Source organism: Polypterus senegalus, chromosome 13, assembly GCF_016835505.1.
Source record: "Polypterus senegalus isolate Bchr_013 chromosome 13, ASM1683550v1, whole genome shotgun sequence".
Classification (NCBI taxonomy): Eukaryota; Metazoa; Chordata; class Cladistia; order Polypteriformes; family Polypteridae; genus Polypterus; species Polypterus senegalus.
The window spans coordinates 128,858,339-128,884,069 of NC_053166.1; the positions used below are offsets into that span (position 1 = coordinate 128,858,339).

Consider the following 25,731-nt stretch of genomic DNA (forward strand, 5'->3'; position numbering starts at 1 on the left):
TAAAGCTATTATTACCGTTAGTGTGTATATATACACATGCAAACATATTTTATAAACAAACATCTACGCGTGGGTGTGTGTGTGTGTGTGTGTGTGTGTGTGTGTGTGTGTGTGTCTATCCAGCTACAGCATGAAGCTCAAAGAAAGTAACTCTGTCACCAAAGTAAAACCGCCAAGAAAAGAGAAACTCGCTTAGCCGCTAATACACAAGCGTGGCGAACACATCGGCAAAACGAAACATCTGAGGAGACAGAAACTCACTTAGCCATTGATAGACAACAGAGGCGATCACATTGGCAAAATGAAACCTCAGAGAAAAGAGAACCTTAACTGCTAATGCACAACCAATGCAATTGATTGATTGATTGAAGTGCCAGAATCCATGGTTTCTAGGAGCCCGTGTTTATCTATCTATCTATATCGAGAGAGAGAGACAGAGAATGAGTGTGATATCTTGGGCAGTCAGAGTTGTACTAAGCTCACCTCAGAGGAGTGAAGTGCCAGGTAAGATACATTCACACAACCAAATGCAAAAGAAAGGCACTGAAGGTACACACAGGGCAAGAGGTTACAAATACTTTAGCATTATAATATTACCCCTCTTTGGATGGTTGTAAAATAGAACAGCCTGTTTGCAGCAAAATCATGTTTGTGAGGTTGTGTAAAGAGTCTGAAGGCCTTGAGACACCCCCTGCTTGGCCACCATATATTTTTGCACTGTATGAACAATATGACTCTCTTAGTTAAACAAGTAGTAGCACAATCTGGACGACTGAACTCTTTTAGATTAAATCCTCAAACTTCAATCCATCACAGGGCTACACAACACAAAGATTATTGTGACAAAAGATGGAGATAAACAATTGGTCAAAATTAGAAGATCAAAAAATAATCAGGCAAACAAGAATCAAGGGGGCAAGATGTTAATTATGAATGAAAGCTAAAACAAAAGTGAAAAACTTTCATTCAATCCAAACGTTTGGGCCTAATTGGGAAATGAGCTAACTGCCCAAAAGAGGAATGAAACAAATTCACTAAGGCATAATCCATGGTAAAGCCACAGCATATTTATTGAGACACTTTGGTGACATCACAAGTGTGGCAATCAAGATCACAAGACACATCCCAACAGCACTGCATAAATAAAGAACATTTTAATATTCGTTTTAACAAAGATAGACCCAGCAAGACTTTCGAATGGGAAATAAAGGTTTAATTTCAGAAGTTTAAGTTAAAAAGAGATCAAATACACAAAACACACATAAAGCGTTTGGTCCGGTTTGTAGTATTAATCTACCACTGCAAAATGAGGCTGGAGTTATGAAGACGAGGCTTCAATTCCACTTACACGTAAACACTGTACAGTATGAGGTTCTGGGAAGCATTAAACATTTATAAGAACTGTAGCTGACTGGCCATCAAAGCTGACACGGTTTGAATTCCAGAAGCATTACAGACACAGAAGAATGCTTAAACGAATACTGAACAGTACTCCATGGTCTGCAAAGATCTCCTCTCGTCTGCACAACACAGATGGCATGAAAGTGCAGTTAAGAAGAAACTACAAACTGATTTAACAACAGATAAAAGACTAAAACACCAGTTCAGGCCGGGGCTCTGAGGTAACATTTTATCGAAGGGAATGCTTTTACACAGCCCTGAAGTTCTGAATCTGACTCCACAGAAGTAACAGAAGACACTGACATCTTAATTTTCCCATGTTTTTACTTTTGAAAAAAATGTGTTTTTAATATATTTCATGGATAGTCTTCACTGTTAACACATATAAATGATAAAATACTTGAAAAAATTCTGGGGTTAGGAATTCAGTTTGCTGGGAACCATTTCCTGCCAAACTTTAAAAAACAAAAACTTTGTCATACAGTTGAAGATTAATTACCCAAATGTTTACCACCCCAAGTCCACCGCAGCCCATCCCTGACAGAAAAAGCACATTGCAACCAACCAAACAACATTTTAAAAAGAAATGACTAGACTGGGCCTGTAAAGCTTTAGGAAATAATTAATAATGACCACTTACTTACAAGACAAACCCATGTGTAAAAAGAATTCATATGTATGCAAATACAATTATGATTCAGAATTTGGTTTTTCAAATTACTATATAATGTATACTATATCCCTACAGTATATCTATACACACAATATATTCTATATTTCTAAATAAAATTTATTTCTATTAACTCATAACGAATTAATGAAAATTAATTTCTAGAGATTTTCACTTACATTAAGTACTGGTCTGAATGATCAAAAAATTATCAATCAATCCACGGCATCCTCTTCAAACTTGAATCATAAAATCAGCTCCCAAATGACATCTTTTGAAATAGGAGAACTTTCAAAAGGTGCTGGTTGTACTCTCTTATGTAATGGTTGTGGTTCATTTAACAAATTTCTCCTTTAATAAATTTTCTTCCATGCACTATTTAAAGCGTATTCTTTGCTGGAGTTAAGGAGTCGGTTAATTCCTTTACAGTTTTATTTATGAATTTTTTTTTTTAAATTTAACATTTTATTTTGAAGGTTTCTGAAACATTTTTTCGTTTTGTTGTGCTGTGTACACTATAAATTTTCAGCAACCCCTGCTTAGATGCAACTAGGGGTCATTAGGTGTAGGTCTTCGGTGGTCACACAGTAGGACATCAGATCTGTGATGTTCTGAATGGAAAATCAATGCTTCATATGTGTTAAGAGTTTTGCCCAGAAACTTGTTAAAAGCAAAAAGATTTGCATTTGATTCCGTTTCTTCAGTATTACACTCTAGTTTGCTCTTCTTTGACTCACTTTTATAATACATTTTAGTTAGGATTATATTCCAATTTTGGTGCAGGGTTAATTTTTTACTTATGGTTTTGACCACGATTTTTGTTCATTCACTTTCTGTTCCTTATTCAAATTTTCCTGCTGCGTCCCTTTGGCTTGGTATAACACTTTGTGCTGTAAATAACCATAAGGAGATGCACCCACCCCCGTGCACAATGTCACCCCCATCCCTCTTGGTCAAACATTGCCTGTAAGGTGGTGTTGTAGGAAACATGATGCCTTTCCGTTTGCTACTTGGCAGCAAGTGTGTTCTGTAAAGTGCTGGCTTTGTGTTGGCTCCATGCTTACTTACTGACACTTTTACTTTAGAAAATGATGAGAAAAGTTGCTTCCCAAATCAGCCACACATACCTTTTACAGGAAAAAAGATGGACATTGTGGACTATGATTGTAAGACTGAAGGGTATAAGTTGAGAGGAAAGATTAAAGAATAATTTTCCAGTTTTATCACAGGCTACTATGCATTCAGTAAGAACATGAAAGAACACTTGGAAACGGGTTTATGGTAAATATTGCACAAAAACGTTGGGTTTCTCTTCTCACAGAGAACAACAGACTTATTAAGTAAATAACCAAATAGTGTGGTCAAAAGTAGATCTTTAGGGAGCTTCAAAACACGAGGTTATTTTTAAAGAAATTAGGTAGATAGGATTGGCAGGCTTTGTTCGACTGAATGACCTGTTCTCATCAAAATTTTTCTACATTTTCTGAGGAACAGGTATACTGTACTAAAAACTTCTGGAAACTTAACGTGTGTATTTATATTACATGTGTATATTAGCACCTTAAAAGGTAGTGCATTTGGATTTGTTTGTAGATTGTGCATAATTTGTGAAACCACCCATTTAAATGTTATCCGCAGTTATGTAGCAGGTCAATCTGATCACTGAGCAGATGCTCTGTCCAGGCCCCCACAACTGAATTAAGTGGGTTTGACAATGTATGTAGTGATTTATAAAAGAGAGCGAGGACAAGAACAGGGATGTCTTGCCCCGTGTTTGTTTGGTTGAATTGTAAGGGAGAGCGACAGAAGCCGCACTTTTATCAGTTCCAGCCCAAGAGGTGAATACGTGCTACTGAATTTATTCGAGTGGCAGAGCAATAGCAAGTGTTCCAACAAATAAGAGGAATGCCTGCATATATAATTAGTCAATACATTTGTTACAAATATTTCAGTTTAAGAAACATGTACAAAAAACACTCTACCACTATCCAATGAAACTTAATTACACCATGATGAGACTTTTTGGCCACACCACACATTTCAAGATGAACACACAAAAAAAAAAAAACCTTACATGAGAACAAGCTAGAGTGCAGAAATAAAAGCACCCAAAGCTAGTTGAACTAAATTAGCCACTCAAACTGGAAATGTCTTACTCTAACAGTATGGAGTAAACCAGTTATATTATTAAATGTGTGAATCAAACACCTGCATGCGCACCTGTATGTTCAATGTATACAGTCTTGTATTATTAGTGTCAAATTAAAGCTGTACCTAAAGACAACTTTTATCAATCGATCCATAGATACTTTATTAATCCCAAGGGGAAATTCACATACTCCAGCAGCAACATACTGATAAAGAACAATATTAAAGAGTGATAAAAATGCAGATATAACGGACAGACAAGAACTTTGTATAATGTTAACGTTTAACCCCCCAGGTAATATAAAATCATGGTGCATTTCATTTAATGACTGTAGCCGCATAGACTATGACAGTATGAGAAGAAAAAAAAAACAAAAAAAAACAACTGAAGCAAAACCCATCTGCATTTAAGAACTAGCAGGTACAAGTTGTCAAAAGAGGAAAAATAAATGCAGCCTTCTAGATGCGGCTATGAGGTAAACCTGTTCACTTATTTTTTGAGTGCTTCTGTAAACAGTGGCTTGCATTAGTCAGATATTTACTGCATATCGACAGCAGCTTCCGTTTGTTCACAGGCTAATGCAAATCAAATCAAATTTATTGGCACATGTACATAGTGCAATCAAATCAAGTTGCATAAAAAGTATATAAGGCTATTAATTTAAGCACAATGTGTAAATGATAGTTGTGAACACGTACAACTGGAAAAATTCTAGAGTGGCATTCAATTCTTCTTCTCAAGCTTTTCACACTTTCAAGTCGGGTTGCTATATAGGACGAGTCTCCTCCATACTTGTATACTTCCTTGCCTGTTACTCCTTTCCCTTCTTAACCCCATCCTCACACAGTCCATCTGCTTTCTCTTTAGTCACCCTCTTGTCTGCCCCATCACTTCCACATCAAAGATTCTTCTCCCCTCATTATTTAACTATCTTTTCATGACATGCGTATACCTATTTAATCATCTTTCCCATATTTTCTTTGAGATTTTCCCAACTTTCCCTGATTTAAATCGAGCTTTGTTACTCCACATATCCATCCTTAACATCCACATTTCTGTAGCATCCAGTTTCCTTTCATCTACCTGTTAAACAATAATTCTGGTCTGACTTGTGTCTCATACACTTGCCTCTTGCACTGATCCGTCGGTCACACATTTCTTATACCTTTCTCTATTTTTTTCCCCAACCTGATTGCATCTAGCTCTTCGTCGTCCGTTACTAGAAATGTGAACTTTTCCACACTTTTTAGACATTCTCCCTGGAGGTTAACACCTTGTTCTTCTTCTTAACAGCTCAGCTATTCGGTCTTTTTCCTGCTAATATTAAGGCTTCCATCCTACATACTGTAGTTCTTCCTTACTGCTCCACGCTACATGAACAATGGCATTCAATAAAATACACAAAACCAGCCTTTGATTAAGTGATTGCTTAAAATGAAAACCTGAGGCCACTGCAGTCCTCTGAAAATCCAGCATGTCTTCACCAATACTAAACAAGCACTTTTCTCACCCAAAGAACAAAGCACACTTTTGAGGAGAATTTGTGGTTGTCACAAGTGGAAAAAGCAGGATCTGCAGAGGATAACACATACAACCCATTTCCCCATGGTAATTTTCATGCCATTGTGCATAACATGGTCACCAACTAGTCATAAAATGGGGGGCTACAATAGAAATAATTCAAGTAAATTCAGACAAATTTTAAAGCTTACCACTAACAGCACTTACTTACAGTCAAATCGAGTTTTCTATTTTTTTGAAGGGCGCTTTAGGTTACTTTGGATGTTTTCACTATTTTTGATCTCCAAAAAACATTTGTGCTATTTTTAACAACAACAAATTCTTCACTTGAAAACATTTTTCATAAAACAAAAACCACAACAATAACAAGAATCCTCTAATTGGAGTAGCATAGGAGACAGACACCGCAAAATGAAAGTTAAAGATTAACACAACACCAAGATTGTAACATTGGATTTGAATGCATCGCTAAAACTGATCAATCAAAAGTCAAAATATAAATGTCTCTCACCTGGACTCATCATTAATTGCCAGATGCCATCTATGACTTAATTGAAGGCATTCTTCATGTTCATCTTTGGCTTGCTCTCTTATTGTCTGCCTCTCATTTGAAAGGCTCAGACATAATGCACCAAGCATGTGGTGAAACTGCATTCTTTGCATATAAAGGTGTGAATACCGGAAACATGGATCAGTGTTTAAAGATGATTTTTATATTTCACTCACATCAAGTTTTGCGATTATATTGGGTTTGCCAGTTTATTCAGGGATCCGAATTCAATTTATAGGTTAAATGTTTTTGAGGCTGCTTGGTGAGACTAATTTTGTTGTCACTGTAGGCTTCTGGTTAGGCTGGTTCAGCCAAAGTTAAAGTTTGTCCCTACTTACAGTATAGGCTACAATCCATGTCAGTAACAGAATCATGTGATGGAGGACCAACACAAAAATTGCATAGCACTCAAAAACAGCTATATATACTTTCACAAAATATTAACATTATTGTTCATACAATTTAAAATATAGGATTTAGGAATTTTACTGTGGAGTCGTAATAGGAGGACCAACACCACAAAAAGCACACATGGATGTTCATGCAGGTATAAACAAGTTAATAAATTAGGTTTGCACCATGAATAGGAGTTCAAAGATTCAATTATTCAACAAACCATCCAGTTTCTAATGTCACATCAAACATCTATTTGTCAGACCACAGTAAACAAGAGAAAACAAAGCAGCAGAATTATGGTTCCAACCCAGCAAGGAGTTACTAAAATTATGAAACTCAGTCATACACCAAAAAGAACAAATTACTGTTTTTTATGAAATTGATAAAAGAGGTAGTATAGATGACAGATGGGGCACTTGCATTTCAACCTGCATTGAAAAAATAGTCAATAAAAAAAACAAAATAACCCTTTATACAAATATATCCAGGAAAATGTCAGGAACTGACATAAGGTTCAGTGCATAAAAGTTTTTTGGCTGACCCTTATGACATATGATGCTAGCATAGACTCTAGTCTCTCTTGTCTCTTGATACTAAGCCAGATTAATTAGGTACAGGTAAAAATTGAAAAATTGAAAAAAGAAAACACCTATGAATATTCCAATTACATTGAAAAGAGAGAAAAAAATTAAACATTGGTGTCACAGGCTGGATGAACATTCCAATGATGTATATATTCAGGGTAACATGCTGCCTATGAAGTAGGGCTCAGGGCAGCTTAAGGCCAAGTCGGTCACATAAAGCATACAAATGAAACTCTGTGCCATGGAACCTAGGTAACAGCTCACCACCCCCCTCCCCACCACACAGACTGTAACGCTAACGTATTGTCCATTTTTCCTTAATTGGTCTTCAAGTCAAATGCACACAAGATTCCCCCGTCTCTCAGACAACAACGACTCTGCCTTTCAAATGAGCAGCTCGAGTTTCCAAGCTGGCGGGTAAGTTTCAGCATCACGTTCCACTCATTACTCTCTACTCAGAAATGCAAGTAATTGTACCAGGAGAAGCCTTCCTGAAGGTGACCAGTGCCAACATATTTTCTACTCCTTAACAAAACCTGATCTGAAAAAATCCATTTAATACAACATCTTTCACTGCAAGTACAAGCAAGATGCAACATCTGTATTCTTCCAAGTTAGCAAACATGCAAGGATATTAAGTCGTCACTGACCAGGTCGCTCCTAAACATTCACCAACCACAGATTCTATCCAAGCTGCTCAGTAACACGAGTTCAAACTGAAGTAATTTGTATTTGGTGATCGAAGGATTCCTGCCTAGCTCACTTCTCTTCTTCAGTTTCAAACGCTTGAAAATATTTTTAGCACTAGAGACTGTGAAAGACATAGGAACTCTTTTCTAATAACCAGTACTCAACTAGTGAAACTGAATAAGGACTATATGCACAGTGGTTTTACATCAACAGAGCAACATTTCCCATAAATGCAGTAGGTAACACATTTTTTAGAGTCCAGAGACATTACCAGGATTACAGGGCAGGGAAATACGTGTAATAATCTGAACTCAAAAGTCACGGCAAAGAGAGAGTTTAGCAACACTTGAAGCACTAAATGTAATCAGCCATTATCTAACCGAGCACCCTCACCTAACTTTGATAACACTCAAGTAAAAAAAGAATGATTCAAAGCCAGTCCAATGAAAATACAAACTCTGAGGATAGTGCAGAAGGATCTAGTTTTAAAATGGCACTTTAGACTCAACTTTTAATGAAAAGAACAAATTTGTGGATTCTGATGTTAATGCTACTACTTCATTAACTCAGAGTTGTATGGAGTTTGCTTGTTCTAACCATGTTTGCATGGCTTTTGGTTGGAAGGAGACCCTAAATTAACTCCATCAGGGTGTGCATGGGTTCTGCTACCGAGATCAATTAAGCAGGCTTGAGAATGTCTTTGTCAAATTTTTGCTGTATACCTATAATTACAGCAAATGCACATCTGATATATTCACCCAAAACTTGAGAGAATGGATGATAGATCAATGTTGGACTAGAACTACTTCAAATGGATTAGCTACAGAGTGGCTCACAAAAAAGTGGCCCGCCTCCACTGAGACAACTCATTATCTGATGAAGAGAAAAATTATCAAATTTGGTACACACATTTACAGAAGATGCTGAAAGTGATCTCCTTGTGCGTCAATACATCGCTACTAGGCAGGCAACATTACCGGAGCCACCTATTCTCTCGGTGGAGGCGGGCCACCCTGTAGATTTTTCAACAAACTTACAAAGCACATCATGCAGCATCTTTCACTGAAGTAGCTAGTTACACAGCCATTTGAATTTGCGAGGCAGAAAAAAAATAAATAAATTACACACCGCAGTTGCAGAAATGCAAATACAGACATTAGAAATCAAGAACCGACATACAGTATCTTAAAACGCAGCATGGCTTTCAAAACATCAGCCTGAATTCAAATCTTGAGATCAGCCATAGGTAAATTAAGGTGGCACACTGGTTAGCAACTTGCAGCTCCTGAGACTTGAGGTATCAATTTTGATACAGGAGAAAGTAGGGTGAAATGACAACTTTTATTGGCTAAAAATTATACCTGATGAAGGGGTCTTAGCTGCCTCAAAAGCTTGCATTTGTATTATATTTAGCCAATAAAAGGTGTTATTTCACCCTACTTTGTCCTGTATTAATCTATGGCTAACACGGTACAACACTCTAGTGCTAGGTATCAATTTTGCTAATTCTCAGGGTACACCAGTTACTTCTTGCATCTGTGAACAAGCCTAAATTTGACCCAGTACAAATTGACGTCACTGTGTCCTAGAATGGACTGCTCTCCTGCACATTTTTAAGTCAGTAGTTTCTACCAGAACATTTCAGGACTGGTTTCAAATTCCTATGCCAGAGTTTTGATTTAGAGACAAGTTTCTAGCATGAACTCAAAAGTACTAGTAATATTTCTAATGGCAACAGACTAAGCCCTACATGATCTTGACCACAGATATAATTAAATCTTTATGTATAATTAGGTCTTGGATGATCTAATGTAGAGCTGTACATTTGTGTTGTTTATTGAACACCTTAGTCCAACATTCATTCATTTAGGTCTAGCAGGTATGTAATAACTGTATGACAAGCATAGTAATATGTAGATGAACACTCTGAAACTTTCATAGTTTCAAATGAACTGATGACAGAGGTACACTGGCAGGAAGAATTACATGGACTCTGTTGTACAGACTAAACGGACAATTTAATTGCTGTATTGACTTTACTGGAATTGCTCGACTTGGTTTCTTATTGTTTAGCATTCTTACTTAATTAGGTTAAGGATTAAGAATTAATGTCTGACAAAAGGTTTGATAATTATTTACGGAGTGTTTTTAAAGGCGTAACAAGGAGGCATGGCTTTGCACTCCCACCAGGATGGTCATGCCTAATGGACAGAAGCCAGTAAAGCAGTAAATTCTCATTAGGTTTGAAAAGACTAGAGAACCATTTTGGCCCCCACCAGCCAGAGAAACCTCTTCGCCATTGGTAATCTTTCCAGGTTTGATCACCAGAAAAACCAAGAACAAGGAATGAAACAATTTCAAGAAATCAAAAAGAAACCCTAGATCTGCCAGCGTCTCTTCCTCGAGTAATGGTTCATCTTGACTAACCACAAAGAATAGTGTGATGGGAGGAGATTAAAAAAAGAACCTTTAACCAGTATCGATTCAATCATCGGGTTTAGGGTTGAGGTGGCAGAGCTAAACAAACCAGGAAAACCTGTCATCAGCAAATAGCGAACGTTCTACCTTGGGAAGCTCCAGTTGTTCTCCATCCTGCTCTAGTTATAATCCTTCCAGGGTGTGGACCACGTCTACTGCTACCTAACCTCATTGGATGCATTCACTGCTGTAGTCAGGCAGCAACATATACTTCCTCTTGCATATTCTTGGTCTTTTCCCCAATCAGAGGAGTCCAACACTGCCCATTCCATAAGCAACAGGTACTACCCATACATCCACTGCACAGAGAGGATAAAATGGAACTTTTAAGCTGAAATGAAATATTAGGGGGAAACAAAATAGGAGCAACACAATAATACAATAAATGCTACTTACCAGCTTATTGTTTTCGTACACATTCTCCTTGTTGAGAGAATCAAAGTTACTACAAAAAGAAACCAGACATGGGAAAGGATGAGGTTAATATTTGATCACATTTCTTAACAAGGTTGCAGCATAAAAAAAAGGTACTGATCATCTAAATGAGCCTGCAATTTTTACTTATACATAAAAGGACTTGCTGGAGAAGATGGGGACATACCGATACTAGCAATACTCATTCTATCCCCATTTTGTCAAAGTGGCCAGACATACTAGGAACCCAAGTTCAAAACGCTGCCTGGTGAGTCAGATGGTATCCTGGGTGATCTCCTCCCAGACCTGGATCAGGGCATCAGTCAGCTCCTGGAGAGTCTATGGCGCTACTTGGTGGTGTCAGATGTACCAATATATAATGCCCCAGAGGTTCTCACGTGGTTTCAGGTCTGGAGAGCCTGCAGGCCACTCAATGGCATCAATGCCTTCGTCATTAAGACCATCACTGATTCATCACCAAACTATCATGCTGGATGATGTTGCAGGCTGCATAACGTTCATTATGGCATCTCCAGACTCTTTCACAGCTGCCATATGAGCTCAGCGTGAACCTGGGGTGTCAATGGCAGAGCTGCCAATTGTGGGCATTTGTGGCAAATGCCAATCAAGCTGCACTGTGATGGGCTATTAGCATAGGTGCCACTAGAGGATCAAGGATGTTGAGCCCTCAAGGAGTCTGTTTCTGACAGTTTGGTCAGAAACTTGCACACTAGTAGCTAGCTGGAGGTTATTTTGTAAGGCTCTGGCAGTGCTCCATCTGTTCCTCCTTGCACAAAGGAACAGATACCGGTTCTGTTGCTGGGTTGATACCCTTCTGCAGCCCATCTCCTGGCATCTCCATCGTGCTCGTGAGACTGTGCTAGGAAACACAGCAAACCTCCTTGTGACAGCATGTATGGATGTACCATCCTGGAGGAGCTGGAGTACCTGTGCAAACTAAATTGGCTGCAGGTATCGCCTCATGCTACCAGCAGTGACACGGACACTAGCCAAACGCAAATCAGTCAGGAAGAATAAGGAGAGAGCAATTATCTGTGGCCGCCACCTACAAAACCATTCCCTTTTTAGGGGTTGTATTGCTGCTGCCTCTGTAGTGTACTTGTTGTAACTTTCATTTGCACCAAAGCAGGTGAAGTTCATTCACAATCACTTATACTTCCTAACCTGTCAAATTGATATCCCTGAAGCTCAACAGACTTGGTGTTAGACTGTGATGATTAGGTATGCCCTTAATATTTTTAAGCTGTGTATATAGTGCTATACACAATTAGGGCATTATTGGAATGTCGGTCATTGAGCACATTTACATGCACACACATAATCGGGTTAAATAGAATAACGCGGTTTCTTAATAATCGGCATCTACATGTACAGTACAAAGTAATCTTCTGTAGTTCTCCTTTATGAAAACACTCCGATTTCACTACACTACACAAAAAAAAAAAAAAAGTGTCATCATCAGGCACTGTGAATCCAAAAATAAGCCTGGCACTTGTGATAATCTTACTGTGTTTTTTTTTTTTGTTTTTTAAATATATTTAGTCAAATTGACACTTTATTTATAGGTTTATGAAACTGGATTGCCCACAGCATACTTTTCTTTCTACTGTTCTGTGCATTTGAAGCCTTGAAGGACCCGGAACGAGAGTTTCTTGCCTTACACCCAGGGCAGCTGGAATAACAACAATGAAGGAATTTTTACTTCAATAAAGATAAATATGTTAGGTTACTGGTTACTTTAAAAAGTAATTAGATTATGTAACACGTTACTTTTAACATGCTACCCTAATGCTCTCAAGATTGTGTTGCTGAGCTTATCACTGTATGTTCATTTTACCAACATAAATGAAGCAATTCATGAAATATAAAGACAGATTATTTCAGCCAGAAGGAGGAATAATGCAGTTGCCCAAACATTTACTTCTTGAAATTTATTTTGTGGACGCTTCTACTGATGGCTGCTGAAAGACGCTGTGAAGTAAATACACGAACAGGTGGAAACAGTGCAATGGACATGTGCAGACTACAAAATCCTTAAAAGTAACCTTGTTAAGGGCTTACAAGGCCACATAATCTGATTGTTTGTGGGGAAATCCAACTCTGTTAATCAGGTTTCTCAGAGGCCAGTAACCCGATTTCTCTAAGTGGAATAAGCATTTACATGCATTTTAGAAGCCAGGTTTCTGAAGCAAATGTAAACACGCTAATTGTGCAAACTCCATTCAAACATTCTCCTTGTGTCTGCATGGCTTTTCACCTGTGAAATCCAGATTACCTCCCAAACAAATGCAAGTTATCTGGCCATTGTAAATAAGTCCAATGTGGGTGTGCGAGTGAGTGGGTCCTTCAGAAACTGGTACCCTGTCTGGGGTTGGTTCCTGTCTTGGGCTTGAATTTGCTCTAACCTGCCATGACCTTTAACTGAATTAATACAGACTTGAGCATCATCTTCTTTTGGCTGCTCCCATTTGGGGTCACCACAGCAGATCATCTTGTTCCATATCTTCCTGTCCTGTACATCTTGATCTGTCACAACCACCACCTGCATGTCCTCTCTCACCACATCCATAAACCCCCTCTTAAGCCTTGAGAATCCATGTGTTTAAACAACAGGACTGGAAAAACCACATAGATTTACTGGATAATGTTTCACAGAACACCAGCACAGCTTTGACCAAAACACTTAAACCTACATCAACTAGATTTTCAACTCAAAACTTTAAATGAGGAATACAAACACAACAAAAAGGAACCCCAATGAAAGGTTTGCTCACCTTTCACCAATTGGCACCAGAATTAAAGCAAATTAAACTAATAATGCCATGTGTTCCAAAATAACATATGCATTTCCATTACTTATATTTATCTGTTTCAAAAATTCCTTCCAGAATGTATTTATCTGGAGTCTTTACACTTTAAAGGACTTGTTCAAGAGAATACGGGAAGTCAGTCGTATGAACTAAAGCACCCATGTGCTCTATGGTTCAAGACATTAACCACTGCATGCAAAAAGCCAACATTTTCAGACTCATTTAATGTTTTGCAGGGTGGAGCTTGGGGATGTTGCAGCCAATCCCAGCAGCATCAGGTACAATGATATAAAGGAGCAAGGAACTTATAAATGATTTAATAAACACCTTTAGATTTTGAACATCACTACAAAAGTTCTTTAAAATATTCTGCACAATTGTTACCATATTGAACAATGCAAGCATAAGCATGTTAACTGACTGGGGAGGAAAAAAAATCAGTTGTGGACTGAACCAATACGCTTATGGTTTACAGTCCTGTCCTTTAGCCACTAAGAGAAATTACCAACACAAAAGTGATTTTACAAACAGAAGGCAGAAGCATATTCATGTTACATTTCAATAAAGATGTAAGTAGGAAAGCAGTTTGTTAATCAAATGTATGTGCCTACAAAAGGCTAATCTGGACTGATGCACTGTAGAGACCCCCTTTGTGGTATTACTCCACTGCCGCCATGTGTGAACAGTGACACAGTTGGTCAGCCTCAGACTCAAAGAGCTGGACTTTCACTGGATAAAAGACTGGACAGGTGACTAGGCCCAGACTGGAAGGTCTAAAGAGGAGAAACTGTCAGTTAGTCTTAGATCTCTAAAAAATAGAAGAACATTATGGGCAAGTACATTGTTGTGCTGTAGAATGAGGTCTTTCCTCACTGGATGTTTGTTAAGAATGCAAGATGCAGCTTTTGGAGTGTAGCAATGATGGATTTCCTCATGATAAAAATGGCCAGTGGTAGTGAAGCACATGGATTCAGATTCTTTTGAGCTGTATGTAAAGTGATATCATTTCATGCTGTGGCATTTGATTTCAAGATTTAAGTAAAAATACAACTTCTGGTAGCCATAAAGATGGTCATCCCATGTGACTTCATTTTGACAAATATGTTCTTCAGTCAGCCAGCATTATACCCAAACGGCAAATTTTTTCATTCCGTAAAAATTATTTCACCTCCTGGACTAATCTTATCTTAACTGCCATTCTATGATCGTCAAATTTGGATTTTCTGTACCAAGCACATCGATTTTTTTTTTTTTTTGCTGCCTTGACAGAGGCAATTTCCAGACGACCACTACAGAAATGATCAGCAAGGTCTGGGTTCTTGCCTTTTAAGTGTTTTTACTTTATCGGACACTGCTGATATTTATGCAGATATCTCTACATGAATGCTAAAAATACACTTATTGTCCAAGTCTCCCATTTTCTTGCAACAAACTATAAATGTTTGACTGAGGCAGGTAACAATTTTTCATTTAGGTATGAGACCATCACTGTAACTAATAGTTCCAATACCACATAGCACAATAGTGCTGGGCATTTCTTGGTAATTCCAATATGACCATTACTTTGGTACAAATATATGAAGCCATTCCATTAGGTACTTTTCAGGTTCATTAACTTTCAGTCATTTCACAGTTTCTAAAATTGGACACCAGCAGGTTAGGTGGCTCATGCAATACAACAAGGAAGTTCAGTCACTAGGACTGAACAGAAAGTCAGACAGTGTCGAATATATAGGAATGGCCCATTCTACCAGGATTAGCATGTGCACATCTAAACTTAATGAATTTTAAAATTCAGTAATATGGCTTAAGTGTGAGAGTCACACACATAGGTCATACCGCATGGGGCTTTCAAAAGACATTTCCTAAAACTCACCAATCTGACCTTACCTTACTTAACTAGCTTCTTCAGGGTCAATAAACCCGAAGGAGCTTGTCATGCAGGAGTTCCTGTGAACCTTGTGACAATGTTAAGGAGCAAAAGATAACAGATGTACAAACCCCAGACCATAAAGGAAATTCCTTGCCTCCATAATGTTTAGTTCATCGGGAATGAAAGGATGAAAGCTCGCATTGCTTAATCTTTTAAGGATCTATGCAAGTCAAAGAAAGAAGGAAGAAAGAAACTAAAACCTACACAGAAGATATGACAGAGGGAAAAAATGAGACTATAAGATAGTGGATTCAAGTTCCATTTCATTCAGCTATGGAAAGGCTGTGCTGTAGCTTACAGTTCAAGAGCCCTGGGTTTAAATCCCAGTCCATTTATCATGTTTTTTTTTTACTGGTACTCTGAGTTTGCTTCAAAATCCTAAAGACTGTATAGGTCAAGTTGACTGGTGACCTAACGCTTCCTTGGTGGAGAGCGGGAGAGAGGTATCCTGTGACAGACTAGTGCTACCCAGACAAAAGCTGTCAGGAGTGGCTCAATCCCAGAAAGGATTAAATTAGGATCTGTCTGGGACAAATATACTCTGCTTTTATTTTGGGCCTGCAACTGCTAGAGTCAAGTGTAAAAGCTCACCAGGTCCAAAGTTGCCTAGTCATGTGCTCTTATGGCAGGTGAATATGAAATGCAGCCAAAACAAATCAAAAGTACAGCAGACACTGGCTGAAGCCAAACAGACTACTGTACAAAAGGAAGTCACATCCTGAACTTGAAAAAGGTCCAGTTTATCTTAATGTCTTTCAACTTGTGCCAGGCTAGTAACAGTTAAAATTGAGGCCGAGACAGAGAGAGATGCAGGGTACTTGAAATAAAAGTTAAAAAAAAAAAAGTTTGCGACAGCTCACCTCTGTTTACTCTCATCACAAATTCCATGATAATTAAATTTTAGTTAGGCTTCTATTGGAGGTCAGAGGTGCTAATACGTAAACAGTGTGATGACCAGAAGTCACAAGAAATCACAGAATGATGTAACAGGACATGTCAGCAATCATTGTGGTTAACAGCATAAGCTTCCTGTAGCTAATCTGTTATCCTGAGCCAGAGTACCAAGGGGCATCCATCTACAGCTGAAAACCCAGCAAGTCACTGTCAATAAGCTTTTAGACTACACAAACACCCCAGAGATGTACCACATAATATGGCACAACATAGCAAGTTTCAAACTTGACACAAAGACAGCTAGGCTGGTGTAGACATAGTAACTCCAAGGTGAATTGGTCGAGTGTGCCAATGAAGAAAAAAAAAAAAAAAATCTACTTCTTGTGGCTACTGATCACCCAAACGTGTAAAACCAGGCCTTGGTGGCATGTTTAGCTCATATACTATAGATCATATTACTTTACTGATAAAACCTGTACTTTAAACATGGAAATACAGTTTAGACACATATAGACGAAAGACCCGAGCGTGTGTGTGCGCACATGGAGCAGTCCGCTCTGCTCACACTCAACCACAGCCACTAAATAGCGCATGCATGTACTTTTAAATTTTTTTCTGCGCTTGTATGAACCTCACTTCTCACTCCGAAAGAAATGCATGCAGCAATTGCTGCCACACAACAATGACGTCGTGCTAATGACACGGATGAAGAGGCGTAATGTTGAAATGGAGCAATCGCTACAGCTCAACAACGTGCAAGTGAAACACATCAGCAATGGAGGGCAAGGCTTGAAGTTTTCACATAAAACATTATCTACCTGGAGGTATTTTCTCAAGGCAAAATTTAATAGGACTCGTATGCCAGCGATACGGCTAAGATATGGTATTGCCAGTGTCTTCTTATGAGAGCCAGTGGGGCAGCAAGCACAAAGTGGGTCCACGTCCTCTGCGCTGGGTAATTCTTAAGAGTTAGCCGACGCCTCTCCAAGTTCAGAGTAAAATTGCTAGGGAGTCTTCGGGATGTTCTTTTGTCTCAAGGACCACACGCAGCTAGACTGAAATATGATTAATTTTTCCAATAAATGAAGAGAAGAGCAAAAGACAGGATATAATAGAGAAACTGGTGATCAAAGGGTATGCCATATGGCAGATAACTAAAGAAGAAGAATTAGAAAACATCCCTGTACAGGATTTGATCACTAAAAACAAGTGGAAAGCATCCCTAAATAGAACAAGACCACTTTCTAAGTGACTAGGTGTGTGTGTGTGTGTGTGTGTGCGCGCGCGCATCAGGATGGACTGTGGACAGAACTCAAAATCAAGCCACTCATTCCAAGGTAAATTTGGCTCCATTAAATAGCTCCATAAAATGTTAAAATCCTAGTGATTTTATGTAAAATCGTTCAAGTTGATTATTCTCTACAAAGAAAGATTTTGTGGAGCACCCTAAATGAAAAACAACTTGGAAAAATGAATATTTTTTTTCCAACAAGACTTTTTTACATAAAATATTGTCCTGTAATATTCTACTGCTAAAAATTTCCCCTATGCAAGAAACACAGAAACATAAGAAATTTGACAGACAAGAGGAGACCATTCAGTCCATCAAGCCTATTTGCTTAGTCAATAGCTAAGCTCTCCAAATATCTCATACAAATCCTTCTTAAAGGTTGTCAAGGTTTCTGCTTCAACTACATGTCTTGGAGGTTTGTTCCAGAGTCCCCTAACTCCTTGTATAAAGAAGTATTTCCTGGCTTCAATCTTAAATGCACTTCCCCTTAATTCCCACTGATGTCCTAGAGCAGTGTTTTTCAACCAGTGTGTCACGGCACAGTAGTGCATCTTGACAGCTTCTCAAGTGCACCATGGAAATAACAGTGCAGCACACCTAGGTATGAATGTGAGACAGACAAGCTCCTCAGGTGGTCGAGACCTGTCATAGGGGGACAGGACTACCTGGAGAAGATGGAATAAAAGCAGCTCTGTGATCGCTATGTTACAGTCACAGCACTTGGAGCACTGTGGACGTGTCTCCTAGACTGCAACTGGCTCAGTGTGTGGTCACCAGTGAATCTTACAGGGCTGGATGGATAGTGGGCATACAAGCTGTCCTCTGAAGGAAGGTGGATGTCAAAGAGAAGAATTAGCTGGGGATTTGCCCAAAGTGCTCACTAACTGCCATGTCTGTGAACACTGATCTCGGTGCTGCTTTATAACTGGCTTCTCTGTTAGTTCCACCCCTTCAGAGAGCCGAGGACGTGGATGAGATGTAATGTTTTTGTGGTTAGAAGAAGAGTGGTGTGTGTTGGAATGGTTTTGGTTATAAAAAGTGTACCACCACAAAAAAAAGGTTAGAAAACACTGTCATAGACTGTGTGATTCACCCTTAAGCTGAAAGAGTGTTGCTGGATCTACTTTATCAATGCCTTTGAAGATTTGAAATACCTGGATTAGGCCCCATACGGTTTCCTCTCCTCAAGACCAAACAGGTTTAATTCTCAGAGTCTCCCACAGTAGCACATGTCCTTAAGTCCTGGGATGCAGTTGGTTGCACTTTTCTACACAGCTTCAACTGTGCTGAAAACAACTGCACACAATACTCTAGTTGTGGTGTCACTGGTGTTTTATACAGTATAGTTTGAGCATAATGCCCCTTGACTTATATTCAACAGTTTTTATGCTATATCCTAACATACTGTTTGCCTTTTTAACTACTTATGTACACTGCTTAATCAATGCAGTTTGTCTTTAAAGATGTTTTCTTTTCATTTTCCTTATTATGCTGTAGGCATGTACAGTACAGTATATTATTTTCCACACAAAGTTATTTAGAAGATTTACATGAATCGAATTAGATTACACCCGATTTCTTTTTGTGTGCGACTGTCTCTATAGACTTGCATCTTGACACACAACATCTGAAAAACTGCTTGAAGCCGATTCGGTTTGTAGCAAATTTACTTCAGTAGATTTTGATAGATATTTTTTTTTTTTTTTAAATCACAGCTTTATGTAGGGAGCCCCGAGGCAAAGCCACTGCCTTTATAAAGTCTGCATGTTCTTCCCAGGCATGTTCCTACATCTTAAATATGTGAGGTTAGTTTAACTGGTGACCCTAATTTGGGAGCTCATGAGCGAGGGTTTGACTGGCACTCCATCCATGATTTTCTCCCGCTTATGCTCACTGATGCCAGATATCAAGTTGAGGATCTAACTCAAAATCAGAATCAGAAAATAGATAGATGGACTTTGACACATTAAAATTTGAATCACTTGATTATGCCAACGTCAATCACTGAAACTTACAAGTTTTTTTTGCTTTATTTGTTACCTGCTAATGTGCCAAAATTATTTTCTCCATGACTGCAGTTTACATTTCAAAGAACCCTATTAAAAAACTGTTCGACTATAAATCACGTGCCAGTCTTTCCTTCCAGACTAGCACCTACAAGGTGAAATATCATCCAAGTTTGAGGACTGGAAACACATTAACATGTGACACTGATGACATATCAACACATCACACTGGATTGAAATGCATCATTAACACTTAAAAGGATGTTATTACATTACAGACTGTTTAGCAGCATCCTTTGCAGCTTTTAATAGTGCTTATAGAATAAATAGCATGCTGGGGATGGCACTCCACAGGAATCCTATGTAATCTGCTAATGAACGTCTGCATGATGCGCTGTAATTAGACTTGGCAGGATTAGCCACAATATTGTGAGCATGTGTGCGAATTCCTCCGAAAAGGCAAAATAGCATCGTAAGCATTAATTACTTAAACTAAAAGAAAATGAGCCCAACCGAATGCCTTATGCGATCACGCTCAGTCAAAAAAAAAAATAAATTAAAAAAAAAAAAAAAAAAAAAAACACACACACTGTAGACAAACCTGACATTTATTTACTTGTCATGATTCAGAATGAAGAATTCTACTTGAACATAAACTAAAACATTGTAAAAACTGTGTATTTTATAATGCATAATTCTGTTTTATAAAGATATGCTTGTTCTTTCCATGCAGAAGGCAGGGCTGCCATGTCTCTGAGCACATACTTTACCTACAGAAGCTACCCAAACTACATCAAGTATACAGGAGGTACCGATTTATTACTATTAAAAGCAGAAGATGATTTTGGCCGGGTATGGAATCAAGACATAAGAATCAGCAACACACAAGCATGAACAGATTAGCAAAAGATTTAGGAGTACTCAAGGTTGCTAACAAAAGCAAATGTTGATATTTGTCCAATCTTGCTCAATTTCCATGGCTACTGGTTTCAGAAAGGCTTAAACAATAAATCTTGGCCAATCTCCACACACTTCCTATTAGAGAGCCAAGAATCATAGCGATTTCAAATTGGCACTGTATTAATGAATGTGTGTGCATTGTGCTTGCCAATAAAAATGAAATGGTGTCCTGAGCAGGGTTAGTACTTCCTACCTTGATAGGCTGTAAAGAGTCTGAGATAATCCAAACACTACCTATCCATTTGCTATCTCCCGACAACAAATTATTTTTATATAAAACACATATATATACACACACACACACACACACACCACTAGAGGAAAGTGAAAAAGAACACCCAGAAGGAATCCAGTTTGGAATCCTGCACGTAAACATAGAAGGTAAGGCACTTTTGGATTAAAGATCTACAGTCAGTGGGGCACCCCATACCAATACAGTGTACAGCAAAGGTCACACCACAGTCATTAAAAGGCAGGGCCCAACATTATCAAAAGAGTCATTTGTGTTACTGACTGTACACGTGTCTGTCACGCCAAGGTCACCAAGTTCCATTCATGGAATTTAACGGAGTTTGAGTAGGGTTATATAGTGGGCCTACAAGAAGCAAGATGGTCCTTCCATCAAATTGTGGAACAGATTAGGTAGACAGTGTATGTGACACTTCAGTGTTCGTGACAATGGAAAGAGGAGGGTGCCTACAGAAGGAGACATGGATCTGAAGCATCCCAAACATATGGGTTGCACTTCAAGACTGGCACATCACAAAGAATGCCATGGCAGTCTGAATGGTGCCACTGACACACCACTAATTCCCACTATGTCCATTTATAACAGTCTTCTTGAAGCTGGACTATGGTCATGCATTCCCCTGGTGCTAGTGCAACTCACTTGTCACCATTATCACCACACATCCCTAAAACAGGCTGAGTGGAGGGAAGAATGGCAGTCTGCCTGAAAGCAGATTCTACATTGAAATGATGAATGGTTGTGTATGTTGCTGACAAAGACCTGACAAGCGGCTGCTTCCACGAGATATACACCTGGCATGATGGTGTAGGATGCTGTCAACTGTAGTGCTCAATAAGGAGTGATGTTTCTGGAAGGAAGAACCAAACAGCACTACGTACATCACAGACATCATTCAGCCAGTCCTGATCCCATTCCTGCGTGAAATGACAGATTCGCCTTCCAACAAGACGACACCAGTCCACAGTCTGCCCATGCAGTTAACATTCCCTGGAGGCTGTTCATTATTCATTAATTCCTCTAGCTGGAACACTTACCAGACCTCTCCCAAACCAAGCACGTATGGAAGAAGATTGGACAATGCATCTCTCGCACACAGCCAGGTCAAAAGACAACTGACTGACATTACATCGGAGGACCTTCACAACTTGTATGACTGTTTGCATGCTAGTGTACAGGCCTGGACTGCCACATTGGGAGATTACACCCAATATTATTCAGAATATACTAGAATGCAAGATACTCTGTACCGAATAGACCACATCCTATCAAGTAGTGTGCAAGATCATATTCTTAGCATGCTCAGATAATTCTCAGTTCCATAGTGTGACACATACTGGGTGTTTGGTTTTCACTTACCACTAGTTGTGTATATGTCTGTCTATCTGTATGTCAAGATGTGAGCTTGTAGACAGAACAGCTCTAAAACAAATCAATCAATCAGAATAAAACTTACTATAGTCATTACCATTACAGAATGCTGCAAGTTCATCAATTTTGAGCAAAACATATATATCAATTTGTTTTCCTTTATGTGAATCTGCAACACCACTGAAGAAGATTGTCAGTATTTATTTTTCAACAAGACAAGTGCTAACAGAAAAAAATATATAGGTATGAAAAGCCATATGCTGTACATAATTATTTTTCTTGGTTTGGCAAAGCAAAGAAGCAAAGATTTGTGTCAGGTGAATAACCAGTGGTGTAACCGGATGTGAACTTCATAAAGGATTTAAGCAGGAGATGGAAGGTTAAAAGGACGGTGCCTTCAGCTGTAGCACACCCACAGACCTTTAAAACAATTGGCCCCACTACCCCATACACTGGAAGGCAGAATCAGTTAAACCAACTGTGCTCATTTTTTTAAACAATGACTGAAAAAAAAATGTTGCTTTAAAGAACATTTTTCAACTTAGTGAACACTGTACACACAACAGCACCGTCAAATCATTGAGGTGTTATTACAGTAAATGATAAATCAGAAGAATATCCATTCATTTTTAAATCCACTTATTCAGTTCAGGGATACAGAGGAGCCTCATTAGGCACAAGTCAGGAATCAATCCTGAACAGTAAAAAGGAGCAACAAATTCCAGCATAGTCCACAAAAATATTAAATGTATGGGGGTGTATGTAGTTTAGAAATACAGACAATGAAAAAGGAAATTGGAGCACTGGGAGCCTTTTAGAGATGACAAATGAAGAGTGTCAGCTAAAAAAACAGAAACAAAGCTGACAGGAAAAGGGAAAAACTTTGTGGAAGTGAACAAAAAGGAAATAGAGGGAAAAATAAAAACTTACAGTAGGGCACACGTGCAAGACAAATGAAAGGAAATGGGAAGTGGGTTTGGGCAGACCAAGGAATAAGTAAAGCATGGGAAAGGACAATAGAGATACTGGGCAGGCAGATGAAGAAAACTTAACAGGTAGTGAGAATGAAAGCCAAAATGGAGCAACTCCACTGGCCAAGGAAAAGGAAGGTAAGTTACTGTTCTCATGACACAAGTGGAGAAACTTAGTGTCTAAATGATCTTTTTAACCTTGGATATCAGTCTCATGACCAAATGCTGCTTCAGAAATCGGAATAAATTTTTTTTCTCCTTTTTTTGTTCATTAGCAGACCAATAAAAATACACTGGATGCTCAGCATATAGAAAAGCTGATTAAAACAAAAAATACATGGATCACTGTAAGAGGCCCAAAAATACATTGCAGTAGTTAATATATGCTACGTCTTTAACGAATAACTTGAAACATTCCAATCTAAGAAGAACACAAATAAAACTATGTGCTACACATAATTAGTCATTGTTAGGGCTCTTTGCCTTTGAAGACATGAAGGGTTACATGTCGTGCTGACACGAACGAAATGAACGGATGCTGGAAGAATAAACAAAATTAAGCAACATGTGGGCAGGCATGATTGGAGATCGGCTAGCCAAAAAAAAAAAAAAAAAGGTCCCCTCTGAGTGGATCTCACGCATTACAATGACCGAAAGAATTAGATTGCGCAGCATTCCAGTAAATACGACAACAACCGTAAAACCCCCACCCCAGGCTGTGCAAACTTGCCTGTGCTGTGCAGAAACCTGTGTCTTGTGAACATTGCGGGAATAAAGCTTTATCAGACTTGAACTGAGCGTGGAGAAAACGAAAGCAAAGGAGAAGTTAAATGATAAGCAGATGTGGACTCCTGCCTAAAGTTTACATGGCGCAAACAGGCTCTTTACAAGTTTTTCACATTTTTGGTCGGCATTTTTACAATCAAAAATATAACATAATGTAAATGAAAAGGAATATAGCTGCTGACCGTTCGACGATGCCCACTTGTGTTTTTAGTTTTAATTCCGTGTTTAGAAACATCTTTTTTTTTTTTTACAGCTGCCACAGAGTAGCGTTGTGATCGACAGTTTACAAACACACATTCAAAGAACAAACGACAAGTTTTCCTTACATGAGATCAGGTCTGTGCTTATGGATCAGAGCGCAGAAAGCCAAGCCATCCCTGAAAGAGCTGGTCATGTTGGTGATATTCACGTCCCGGTAGCCGTCACACTGAATTTTACACCACTGCTGGAGTGCCTTAATGCTAGCAGCCATCCTGTTGGAGTCGAAGCGAAATCAAATGAAAGAAATAAAACACGAAAAGCAGACGAACTCAAGTATATATATCTTCTCCGACACACATAAAATATATTTTAAATAAAGATTAAAAAATAAAATAATAACTAAACGAACAAAAAGTCCTCCTTCCGCCGCAGAACAAACTGAAAGTGCAGCTCATACAAGCCAGAGCGAAATGTGTGTTATAGCCATACCTGCGGGGCCCTTGCCGTGACGTCACCCACGTGGGCGGAGACTTAGCAACTACTTCAATAATCTTAAGAGTTGTTCCTCATTCATATGTTTTCATCCTTGAATGAAAATCACAGCTAGATGTTACTCTGATTAGTCACATGTGCAACATTTTACCACCACTTTTCTTTGCCATGGGATTTAAAAAGTGAATGCGATACTAATTTTTAATCTTAGGTTTAATCGTCGCTGCAGTCTGGACTGCAGAATCTGTGCAGTTCTGCGAAGTTTGTGGGTGCGTCTTGGTAAGTCGCTCAGCTGGCTTTGTTTAAACTTATTTTTATCGTAAATCCTTCATCCATTCATTTACGTAGCATGGTTAACCCAATGTAAGTTTTTCAGTAATCCACTCTTTACTTTGTCTTACCGGGAGAAAGACAAGAACAAACCTGAATTGGGGTTGCAGTGTTATAAACCAAATCCCTTTCTCATCGCGTTATCTACATGTACTATTTGGCATTTCTGATTATTTCATTCCTCCATTTATCCATCCATTCCTTAATGTAAAAATGAAATAATACATTTTATCAAAGATTGTTGGTACTATTTTTTTGTAGTAAGGATACATTTCTTGCTCATTTTTCTGCTTTGAGGCTATCGGGGGTAGAGTTATTAAGCAATCAGTCCGTTTATAGTGCCAGCTATAATAGCGAGGACAATGTAAATAGTAAGGTGGAAAGATTTAATTCTAAAGTGAGAGCTGCTGTTGACATAGTTGCACCTGAAAAGACAGTGAAAAAATCTTCTAGCATTGGTATACCATGGAAGACCCAAAGAGTGTCTGATTTAAAGAGAACATGCCGTAGAGCTGAGCGTCAATGGAGGAAGAGTAAACTTACTATCCACCACGAAATATTAAAA

At 38.6% G+C, this 25,731-nt stretch overlaps 1 protein-coding gene across 1 annotated transcript in view; it reads right to left on the reverse strand.

The window, feature by feature from the left end:
- Positions 1-24,828, reverse strand: part of LOC120542237 (MICAL-like protein 2) — a 120,137-nt gene extending 95,309 nt beyond the window's left edge. The window contains exons 1-2 of the mRNA XM_039774543.1: positions 24,470-24,828; positions 10,836-10,884 (exon numbers count right to left, since the gene is read on the reverse strand). Of these exons, the coding sequence (XP_039630477.1) occupies positions 10,836-10,884; positions 24,470-24,615 (195 nt within the window). The 5' untranslated portion in view covers positions 24,616-24,828. The remainder of the gene's footprint in view (positions 1-10,835; positions 10,885-24,469) is intronic.
- Positions 24,829-25,731: the final 903 nt, after the last annotated feature.